Source organism: Gracilinanus agilis, chromosome 2 (genome assembly GCF_016433145.1).
Source record: "Gracilinanus agilis isolate LMUSP501 chromosome 2, AgileGrace, whole genome shotgun sequence".
In the NCBI taxonomy this organism is placed as follows: domain Eukaryota; kingdom Metazoa; phylum Chordata; class Mammalia; order Didelphimorphia; family Didelphidae; genus Gracilinanus; species Gracilinanus agilis.
The window spans coordinates 453,661,381-453,673,918 of record NC_058131.1 but is presented as its reverse complement, the minus strand read 5'-3'; the positions used below and the strand labels follow the sequence as shown (position 1 = coordinate 453,673,918).

The following is a 12,538-nucleotide window of genomic DNA, read 5'->3' as shown; positions in this document are numbered from 1 at the left end:
CTGGCATGCTCTTCGGTGAAGTTCATTATGAATGACAGAGCTAAAATGAGAGCCTGGAGGTAGGGTGGGGAGAGAATAAAAAGTAATCTGGAAGTTTTGATAATCCACAAACCAAATCAAAAGTAACTGCATCTTAAATTAGTAATTTAAATCTACCAAACTATGATTCCATTAACATAAACCACACAAAACACAAATACTTTGTGACAGTTTTTATTAAATATACAAATGCAGAAAAAATTCAATTGAGCTATGAGGACCAATTTTAAGTGCATTTTCTTTGGTCACTTATAAAACCCTATAAGGTTAAGACTTGATAATTTAAAGAAAACAAGCAAAATGCTGAAATAAATGACATTTTGTTTCTTGTCAGCTTTAATGTCAATACTTTATCTCTTGTTCTCCTACTAGTCTTCTTAATTGCACCATTACTTCTAAGTGAAGACAAGAAAATTGTAACCAAGGAAAAGCACATATAGGAAAAAAAACTGACAGTTTACTTAAAATCTGAAATGTCAATTCTGAAATACATAAAGATGCTCTCTAAATAGATGTTCAGTTTATACAGTGAGCTTTATTAAAACAACTAGTGCTTGGAAAGTGAAACCATTACTACATTGTAGCAGCACATAGTAAATACTGTTTTCCAACTCCCAACAAACCAAATGCCAGAGTTAAAATTTGGCAATCAAGGATATATCTTTCTAACTTAAAACAGTATCTTTTATAAATCTAGATAGTCACCTCATCCAGTAGTAGATGTAAAATCAGAAGAAACTTGCTTTTTCCTCAACATAAGCTATTTTGTACTGATTCACTGAGATTTATTAATACCAAAATATTCTTTGCCCAGTGATAAGTACAATACTAAAGAGTTTCTGGTAAAATAATTTCATATTATATATTATGTCACATTTTAATAACTGGTGTAAAAAGTTGCAAAAAATTTAAGAAAGAGTATCTTCCACTACTAGTAGTACATAGTTATCAAGATTTTCTTCTCCACTGAAATGATTTTTGCTATGTCAAAACATAGTTTTTAAAGTTCATTGGTGCTTCTGAATAACTTTCAGTTAATACTGTACTGTTTCTTGCCAGCCTCACAATGTTTATGTAAAGGCTTATGAAAGATCAGAGATACCACATAAGTGCATTTGTGATATCAATAGGTTTCTTGTTACAAAATGTCTAAACCAACTGAAAAATATGCTATTAGGGTTTTTAAGGTACATTCTGATGTTAACTTACATAAAAACAAATGCTGCAACAAACACTACATTTGCAAACCCAAGGGAAAGGGATACTGTATAAAAGGGGCTATGTTTTGTTTGTTCCAAACCAAGAGCACCTAAGAAGGTATTATATTTCTATATCTGTATTTTAGCTTAATTGTAATTGAAACATTAAAAATTTGACATTTTACAAAATGTGTGGATGATTTGGGGTGGGGAAAGCCAATGATAGAGAATATTTTCTATAGGAGCTGCAAAACTGTAGACAAATGATTAATGCACTGAAAGGACCCTACAGATAAGCTTCAGCTAAACTATGCCATTGTTGGTTTATGGCTAACGGCTTCTTCATCTATCTGTGATTCAAAGCCAAGGCCCCATTCTCTGGATCACAGCTCAGAAAATGGGTACCCAGTAGCCCTTTAGGCTAGATCTAAGTCAGGACTTCCTGGACACCTGTTATAACAACACATTATCAAAAATTGTTTTCGGGCCATCTTTACCTTCTGTTTTTCTTCAAAGTATTCATGTTACTTGGCAGGGACTTTTGGTACCTTTAACTGTATATGCACCTTTTATCTGTCTGACCTCTTGCTCCCAAGTCAAAAATAGAATACTTTCCCAGGCCATGAACCTAAAATGTGTGTGTGTATGTATGATCCTATTTTGTGTATAAAATTTCTTAGCATTTGTTCTTACTAACCAAATGGATATTTTCATCAAATGGCTAAACAGTGAAGGTCTTATAACCAAACGTTATGTGAAATGATCTATTTTGACACAATCTGTTATATTTGCATCAAGGAATTATTAATGTAGTCTATTGAACACAATATAATGCAATTTGAAGCTAAGCTATTAAAGTTTAAAATGCACTAAGACTTTTGGGGCATCTTATATATCATCTTTGTATATCAATCAAAGTATTATGATGCCCATTTAAAATTAGAGTCTACCTATGTTAGGTAGAAAGAAGACTTTCATATTTTTAAAACTAGTGTTAGGGTCAGCTGGGTGACTCAGTGGTTTGAGAGCCAGGCCTAGAGATGGGAGGTCCTAGGTTCAAATCTGGCCTCAGACACTTCCTAGCTGTGTGACCCTGGGCAAGTTACTTAATCCCCATTGCCTAGCCCTTATTGCTCTTCTGCCTTGGAAGCAATACACAGAACTGATTCTAAGACAGAAGGTATGGGTTAAAAAAAGTATTCAAATACTTTTCAAATTCAAAAAAAGATTCAAATTATAAAAATGCTTTTTATTTAAGTATCTTGTAAAATGTGATTCTATTAAAAAGAGAATATCCAATATTGATTCCTGGAGATGAACCAAATAGTAACAGAAAAAACCCTGAAGTATCTTAAACTCAATGAAACGGCAATTTAAAATTCTTCATTACATTGTAGTATTCAATATTTTCCTGTAGCTTGGAAAATTATTTGCTTTTTATTTGGAGAGGATATTGGGGAAAAGACAGATACCAACACAAGATAAGAAAGAAAAAGGTCATAGATTTTTTATCTCAAAATACTATTTCTGTGGTTACTCTGAGAATGGTAGAATTTTAAAACATTTCACTTTTAACTATACAGAAAATAACATCTGCTTTAAGAAAATTTTTTAACAGTTTTTACAATTGACAAAAAAGTCCACTTTGTTACTTTATGAAAATGTATTTATTTTAATATATTCAAATAACTTAGGCTAATTATGACTAAGAAATTCTATATACACCTGCCTCAACTTGAGGTTTAATCACAAGGACACTTACTAAACAAAACTTGAAGCCACTATGATTAATATACACCACAGCAGAAGAGAAGGCAACAGTCTAGAGAATAAAAGAATTTTGCCAGAAATAAATTTATTTAAAAAAAATTAAAACCCATTAGAAATTTTTTAAAAGTGCCATTTAAACCCTAAACAGATGGGGAAAAAAAATCTCAATTATATGAGTCTGTCAAAATCAAGGATTAGTGTGCCTAGAAATTTTAAATGCCCCTTTTTCACTTGGGAATAGAATTTTTTAAAAAATCCATAACAATACTGGTTTAAAAATATAACTAATACGTATTTATTGTAGTTGTAGATAAAGCAATTTTAAGTAGCTCTCTGCCGTCTTTAAAACAATGCACTGAAAAGAAGTCTTAATTTTAGACTTTTATTGTATTGCACTAAGGAACAGCAGGGTAGTTACACAATATTCTCTCTCATTTTCTGTTCTGAACATCTAAGGTATAACTTGCAAGTCTTTAAGAATATCTTATCACTGGATTGTAACAATAATTAGAATACCGAATTTCTTACTAAGTGACTTCTACAAATGAAAACATTTAAAATAACTTTAAATGCATTTCAAGATCATTTAGTATATATTCTTAGTAAGTTCACTTATGCTTAAGGATTAAAGTATATGAATTGTATGGAACTATTATGGGGAATTCCTAGGTCATGCAATATATAGGGCTAATATTCAAATGTTAAGAAAAAAACCCCATCAACCTTATTTTTGCAAATATATCCATGTAATCTTCTACATGATATATGAAGAAACCTGTGAGGTTTCCACAAAGTCAGATATACAGTTTTCAGTCCTTCAAAAGCACTTGATCTCTACAACTAATTTATAATTAGTATTTCAATAGAACCAAAATAAGCTACTATAAGCTACTGTAAACAAAAACTTCCAATAGGCTAAGGAAAGTCAATAATTAATACAATTATTCAGAAAATTATGGCTGTTCCTAGGGAGTACAAGTTCAAACCTGTCAATACCAGAGGTAATCCTTTTATATTCATTTATACGTAATTCCATTTAATTTCTTTGTCCGAGCATAACATATGAAAAGTCTTTCCACAAAAAAAAAAAAAACAAAAACGTGGAAACATTTTAAAAATAAGGAGTCTTTTTTTTTTTTTTAAGTAACTGATCATATTCCATAAGCTAATCTTGGAAACAGGTTCTTCTTGGACAGAATCCTTTCAACTTTGTGGCTTTTGCATGCACTTTTAATTGAGTCTGTTGAATAACATCTTAAGAGCTCACCAAAACATAAATCATGCTGAAAAGAAAAGAAGAAAAACACTGTTAATAAAGGCAATTTACTCCCAATCATGAATATAATTAACAAACAGTATCTCTGATAGTATAGCAAACTAAGTAGGGTAAAATTGCTCATTTCCTCAAGCTTAACAGTGGTACCTCTATTGTAGCAATCCTCTTCCTCAAATTTCAACTGTGAGAATAGCACTAAAGAAAAGACATGGGCTTACAGACCAGCCTGGAAGAAAACTCAAGAGCTCTGGTATTTCATCTAAAAAGAGAATTCTTCATGAGAGAACATAGGTACTCCTAAACAGGTACTACTAGGCAGCAGGTAGGCTAAAAAAACCAAAGAGCTCAGGGAAAGGGAATTTCTCACCCAGGTACTTAAGGATAAAGTTCCTGGAGGTATTCAAGCAGAGGACAGATGAGCACGGGTCAGGAAGTTATGAAAGAAATGCCCATTCTATTTTGGGGATTCTCGAAGTTTCATGTAAAAATTTACCTTTGGCATGATGTGAAAGAGGGACGCAAAGCTCCAATTTTATAATGAAATTCAGTGACAATTCCCAAAGTCTTTGCAGGAATGCTTCTATTCATTATATGGTGAAGACACCTTGTTATTTACTGAAAATATACTCACTTTTGTAGTGCTAAAAGCATGGCACTTTTCTTTTGGATGTTAGTCTGATATTTTCTTTATGCATACGATTTTGGAACTGTGTTTTGCAAAGAGAAGCGTGAATCTAGCCTAGGTTTATACTTAATTTATTTACTCAAGATCTTATTCTGATAAAAACATGATTAATTGACCTTGCTGGTAAAAATGGTAGAAGATACACACACACACACACACACACTCTCTCTCTCTATAGCCAAGTACCATGGAGACAAATTTTTCTAAAAGATGGACCAGTTGGTGGCTCAGTGGATTGAGAACCAGATCTAATTCAAATCTGGCCTCAGACAACTTCCTAGCTGTGTTACCCTCCGCAAGTCACTTAATCCCAATTGCCTAGTCCTTACTGCTCTTTTGCCTTAGAATGAATGCACACAGTATTGATTCTAAGATAAAAGTTATGGGTTAAAAAGAAAAAAAGACTTACATTCTAATGGATAACATATAGGGGATTGGTAGCCAGGGAAGGGTGTTTTGATCTGGTAAGTCATAGTAATATTAGGTCTTTCTACCCTATTGTGCCTCATCAGGAGCCTAGATCAGAGCCAAAATAACAGTGAGAAAAGTGTCAAGGTCAGGATTTCCTGCTTTGGGCTCTATAAGAAGGGTTTGATATGACGGCACACATAAAATTTATTTATCAGATTGTTTATCATCTGAGGAAAGTGAAAAAGGAAAAAATGGTAGGAGAAAGAGAATTTGGAATTCAAAATTTAAAAAATGTTAAAAATTATTTTTATATGTAATTGGGGAAAATATATATAAAAAAAGTTTGACAGATCCATGGATCTAAGTGTTTGATTTAAAAAAAAAAAAAACTTACCTTCCATCTTAAATCAATACTATATATTGGTTCCAAGGCAGAATGGAGTTAAGTGACTTGCCCAGGGTCACACAGGTAAGAGGTGTCTGATGTCACATTTGAACCCAGTACCTCCCATCTCTAGGCCTGTCTCTCAATCCACTGAGCCACCTAGCTGCCCTCACTTAAGTGTTTGATAGTTCCATTGCTAACTTTGAGATATATGGTAATCCTATTCTATGAATGAAGGGAGATCTTATCTTGGACTCAAAGGAACTCGGACCAACTGGGAATCTTAGTCTTGAGAGGACAACAGTTTTTTCCTTCTCAGCCCAGGAATTTTTCATGTTTGACTCGGGGAGCAGTAGACAGGGATCATCAACAATCCAGAGGGGTACAACCTCCACAAAGTTTTATAGATAGTTCTTATATAGTGGAAAAGAAGCAAACAATTCTCTTATTCTGTATGCATTTCTACCAGGAAAACTAATCTAAAAAAGTGAGATGTTAAGTCCTCCAATACTTTGTCAGTTAGCTCACAACAACTACATCCCAGGTATTGACAGAATGATAGTCTGAAAACTAAGGCCAATCTTGATTTCAATTTCTAGGGGAAAAAAATAGAAGATATTATTAGGATAGATTTAGAGCATTTAAAAATAGAAACAGTGATTACTACAAGTCTGATTTTGTTCATAATATGTCTGCATTGACTCTGGAGTCAGAGTAGTTGTGTTCAAATTCCACCTCTGAAGCTTTCCTACCGTGGGACCTTGGAAAAATCATAACTTCCTGGTTCTCAGTTTTCTTATCTGTGAAACAATGAACAAGGCTGCCTTCTCCCTTTCAACTCTAAATCTATAATGCTGTGGTCAAAGATCTACCATAAACAGATATAGACCTAGATTTCAAGAAGGTATGTATACATGTACATATATGTAGTATATATGCACAATAACTGGAAATTATTTACATAGAGATGACATATGGCAGTTAGTTGGTACATTACCCTAGAGCTGGAGCCAGTAAGTCCTGAATTCAAATATGCTTTCACATACTAGCTATGTGATCCTGAGCAAGTCACATAACCTCTGCCTCAATTTCTTCATTTATTAAATGGGAAAAATAATAGCATCTGATTCCCAGGACTGTTGTGAGAATCAAATGATATAACTGTAAAGCACTTGGCAGAGTGCCTGGCACATAGAGAGTGCTCATAAATATTAAGAATTATTAATAGCTAATATTACATTTGTGTTAGCACTCTTACATTTATTCTATACATATATGTACTCTCAATATTTCTATCCCTGTATCTGACACATACCATATAAGTGCTCATTAATTGAATTATGATGTTACAGCAAAAGATACAAACGCTGTGTTAAATCTAGACAGAAAAGGAACAGTCCAATTTTACCCTTACTCAGACTATATCTGGAGTACCCTTTAGTTCTAGGGGCCACATTTTAGAAAGTGAAAAAGTTCATATATTACTGGCAGCCAGAATAGTGAGATAATTTGAAATCTTGGCCCAAGAGAAATGGTTGAAGGAACTAAGAATGTTTTAGCTTAGAGACTAGGGAACAAGAAAGCTATATTCAATAATCATAACTCTAGAGCTAGAATGAACATTAGAAGTCATCTAATGCAACCTCAACATTTTATAGATATAGAAACCAAAATCTAGGGAGAAAGTAAAGTGACTTGCTCAAGGTCATATAGACAGTAAGCATCAAATTTGGTTTTTGTGAGCAGAATTTGAACCAAAGTCCTCTGATTCTAGAGTCAATGCTCTTTCCTCTAAACCACATAATCTGACAAGTTTCTGTGCTGAAGGAAGATTTGTCTTGATTTTTTTTTGGGGGGGGGTTCCAGAAATTATAGTAGGATTAATGGGTAGAAATTAGGAGAAAGCAGATTTTGGCTATAAGTGGAAAAGCAAAACTTCTTAATAAAATATTTGAAATGGTTTGTCTTAGAAGACAGTTAAGTTCCTCTTCACTGAAAGTATTCAAACTAAGTCTGGATGATCATTGAATTAGAAATTTTACAGAAAGGATTCATGCTTCTAATAAGGGTCAGACTTGATGACTTTGGAGGCCCCTACTTATTCTGAAATTTAATGATTCTACAACATAGTAACCAAAATTGGCATGAGGAAGAGAGTAGTATAAAGTGTAAAAGGGTTCTATCATAGCATGTTTTAGAATAGCCCAATTACAATATAATGAAAAGCAAGAGAAAAGAATTTACATTAGGTTTAGATGTACTTTCATAAAAAAGCCCATGGGAAAAGTAACCAAGTATGTTAATAATTATAATTACAACTTGTCAATTCACATACCTAAATAGCAGTCAATCTGTTGCCTTTTCCATACATCTTATTCTTGATCTGTCCTTTAGTACAAAGGTTCTTAACCATTCTTAACCTGGGATCTATGAACTAGTTTTAAAAACTATTTTGATAAATGTATTTCAATATAATGCTTCCTTTAAAATTAAATGTATGTATTGGGTGGCAGATTAGACGCAGAAACCCAGCTTAACACTCTCAAAATTCCCCTCCAAATAACTTTAAAGTTAACTCCTCACATCACATTTTGGAGAGACAGAGGCAACAAAAGCCAGAAAAAAGAAAATTAACAGCTTAGTAAAAGAGACCCAAACACCTTAAAAAACAAAAATGACCAAATGGTAAAAGAAGCAAAAAAACTCACTGTAAGAAAAAAAATTTTTAAAAGCAGAATTGGCCAAATGGAAAGGGACACAAAAGCTCAGTTAAGAAAATAATTCCTTAAAACATAGAATTGGGAATAAGAAGCTAATGAATCCATAAGACATCAAGAAACAATGCAACAAAGTCAAAAGAATGAAAAAATTGAAGAAAAGGTAAACTATCTCATTGGAAAAACTGACCTAGAAAATAGTTCAAAAAGGTATTAATTTAAGAATTCTTAGACTGACCAGAAAGCCATGATGAAAAAAAAAGAGCCTAAAACTAAGTTTTCAATAAAATTATCAAGGAAAAATGCCCTGATATTCTAGAGCCAGAGGGTAAAATAGAAATGGAAAGAAAATGAACTCTATTAATCAGCTCTTGAAAGAGATCCCAAAATGAAAACTTTCAAGAGATAGCAGTAATTAAGAGGAACAGTGTTTAGAAGCAAAATAAATTCTTGAGGATAGAAAAGAAGAATAAACAAAAGAAAATAGGATGGAGGGAAATATATAATCATAATTTTAAGTGTGAATGGGATGAGCTCACCCATTATAAGCAGATAATAGAATGGATTAGAGGTCAAAATCCAACAAAATGCTAAATGTTTAATCAGGGAAACTACATTAAGCAAAAAGGAACTATAGAAAATTAAATATAAAAAAAATTTTTACAAGTTCCTCTGATAAAGGCCTCATTTCTTAAATATATAGAGAGCTGTGTCAAATTTGGAAAAATATGGGTCATTCCCCAATTGATAAATGGTTATAAGATATGAATAGGTAGTTTGGAGAAAAAAATCAAAACTATAGTCATAAAAATAATGCTCGAATTCACCATTGATTAAAGGCAAATTAAAAGAATTTTAGGGGACCACCTAATATCAGAAATGTTCAATGAACTGTTGGTGGAGTTGTGAACTGGTCCAATCACATTCTGGAGAACAATTTGGAACTATGCCCAAAGGGCTATAAAACAGTTCATGCTCTTTAACCCAACAATAGCATTACTGGGTCTGAACCCCAAAGAAATCGAAGGATAAGAAAAAGACTCATATATACAAAAATATTTGTATCAACACTTTCTTGTGGAGACAAAGAATTAGAAAATGAGAGGATGCTCATTGGTTGGGAAAAGGGTGAACAAGTTGTGGCATATGAATTGTGATGGAGAATTGTTATGCTATAAGAAATGAGTGGGAAGTCATTGAGAAAAACATGGAATGACCTGTATGAAGTGAAAAGAACTGGGAGATCACTTAAACATACAGCAGTGTATAATGATGATCAACTGTTAAATACTTGGCTTATCTGATCAATACAATGATCCAAGATAATTCCAATTGACTCAAGACGAAAAATATACCTCCACTGAAAGTGGAGGAAAAGTGATGAATTCTGAGTGCAAATTGAAATATAATCTTGTTCCCCCCATATGACTAATATAGAAATGTTTTTCATGATTTCACATGTATAACTGATATATTTCTTGCCTTCTTAGTTGGAGGGAGAGAATCTGGAACTCAAAATTTACAAGAATGTTAAAAACAAATTTAAAAAAAGAAGAGGGTTTGGGGAGAAAATAATGAGTTCAGTTTTGGTCATGTTCACTTTCAGATGCCTACAAGACAGTGCATAAACCTTACAGATAAAGATCATTATGCATATGTGACTAATCTCAGCCTAGTCAAGATTATATAGGAAACAATTTTTTTTTCTTTAACAACCCATTCTTTCATTACCATTATTTAGCCATGGAAAGCAAGAACCATCCTCTACAGGCTGAATATGAAAAAATCAAGGTATTATTCAAGGTTACCCAAAATCTTTTCCAATTTCAAAGTAGTTATCTCTGATGTATTACATATGTGTATATACATACACACATGCACACATTACCTAAGGGTTTAGATACTAAATTATTTGTGTGAAAATATAAAGTAGCAACCTTAAAGACTATATAATTCTAAGCAGCCACATTATACATCTTTTATTATACTTTTCCAACTTACCCATATAGGTAGTAAAAAAATGATAGTAAGTAAAAAGCTAATTTGCACCATCCTTCTTTCTGACAGTATGCTAGAATATCTGCGTTCATGATGGTTGTAGGATCATAAAGTCCTGGTCCACTCATCACAGGTCTACTCATATACCTGTTAGAAATATAGGTTATTAGTCACTCGGAAAAGAGGTAGACTTTTATGTAGGGATTTTCTTCCTCTCAAAATCAAGAAAAGTGAGGCAGGACCCATAGAGGAAAATCATATGCTTTTAATTCAATATAACAGTTACATAATGAAAGATCTACAATATTTTCAGAAACAAAAAAACCTTAAAACACCATCAATGTAAACAATATAAAGAACTGAACAAATAACCTCTAGGGCCAAATACTTTCAGAAATGAAAAGATGAATAATTAAATTGAAGACAGCAACATTATTTTAACATGTCCAAATAAACCCTTGAAAAATATACTAATTAGAATTGCTCTTGCATATCTCAGTTCTGATTATTGCAATAAAGTACTGAGTGAACAGGTATCTATCCTTTTTGTCATTAGTTTCTTTAAAAAAATGGTTTTTTTAGTTTTAAAAATGCTACGAGTTATGTATAAAGTTATATGCCAACCCACCTGATCACATTAAAATGAGCATTAGTCTAGATGTTTTTAATGTGCTCTAATGTAATTATAATTTTAAAAGGGATATTAGAAGTTTATCTAAATATTACCTCCAAATATGATATGCCAAGAGTGGCATATTGAGACCCAATGTAAGCCACTCTGCTGCACAGAGAAACATGACACAGAAGAAAGCGTGGATGAGATATTCTGGAAGTACAAGCTGGAGGAAAAATATATAATCAGAATTATCAAAACAGCTTGACTGGAAGGTTAATGAAATTACTAAGTAAACATAAAATTAGGCATAAGTTGGGAAACAAATTTCACTTAATTAAAAGCTATTTTTCAGAACCAAGAATCAAAGGAGCTATTGAGGATTTCATCTCCATATTGACCTCTCCACTAACAGCAGGGTTTTTATGAACACAGACTGAAGACACAGCCTGCACTGTCCCAAGGAACCTAGTAAATTCACCTGACTCTAAGTCACCCAGTCACCCAGCTATTACAAGTTGCTGGGCAGTGTGACTTCATCAGTGTAGGGAGCACTTGACAAGGAACTTCTCTGAAGGCTGATCAGCCCCTTCTCTGTCATGTACAGACCTAGAAAAGTCTCAAGGCCTGGATGGACCCAAGTCTTCCTGAATAGGAGGATAGCTCTCTATCCATTATATCATGCTGCCTCTCCTTACACACAAAGTATATAAATTAGGACAGCATGCATAAGATGAAGTCATTGGCAAGGGAACTCCAATTGAGGAAACCCTCTTTATCAATGCTGATTCAAAGTTTTGCCTAGAGCAATGAGCAGTTAAGAGACATGTCCAGGGTCACAGGGCCAGTACATGTCAAAGGCTGGATCCAACCCCAGAGCTTCTTGGCTTTAAGCCTTGCCCTCTGTCCATAACCCTATGGGGACTCGTAATTCTAATCAGATGGTAGTAAAAGTGATCATAATTTTTGGATTATTTTTACATTGCTATTTAAAAATCAATGAGCATATATTTTATTTTCCACATTTGTACATGACATAAAATATAAAAATGAGGTATCTGATCACATGCAACATAATAGAAAATAGTTCACAAAACCAAAGCTTTTCTGAAAAGTTTGCATGTTAAAATTTTTAAGCTCTTAACTAAAATTTAAAATGTAACATGTATGAACCACATAACCACCACAAAATTTTATTCTCTATGCAGTGATCAGCCAATAATTTCTGTACAATGGTATGGATGCCAATATGCACAAATACAAATATGTTTTCTGCAATGTAGGAGGGAAATTACATCAAAGCAATGAAATTAATTACTCTTCTTGGTACTGCTAAGCTCATTTTTTGGAGGGGATATCAATGGAGAGGTTGCAGATAACAGCATTATGAATTTCAGATTATGAAAGCATAGCACACAAGGAAAGTTATTTAATAAAAATTCATT

At 33.1% G+C, this 12,538-nt stretch overlaps 1 protein-coding gene across 1 annotated transcript in view; it reads right to left on the bottom strand.

Annotated features, from left to right (window-relative positions):
• Positions 1 to 3,279: 3,279 nt before the first annotated feature.
• Positions 3,280 to 12,538, bottom strand: part of CNIH1 (cornichon family AMPA receptor auxiliary protein 1) — a 30,751-nt gene continuing 21,492 nt past the window's right edge. Inside the window, exons 3-5 of the mRNA XM_044661982.1 lie at positions 11,207 to 11,319; positions 10,484 to 10,627; positions 3,280 to 4,291 (exon numbers count right to left, since the gene is read on the bottom strand). Coding sequence (XP_044517917.1) covers positions 4,264 to 4,291; positions 10,484 to 10,627; positions 11,207 to 11,319 — 285 coding nt within the window. The 3' untranslated portion in view covers positions 3,280 to 4,263. The remainder of the gene's footprint in view (positions 4,292 to 10,483; positions 10,628 to 11,206; positions 11,320 to 12,538) is intronic.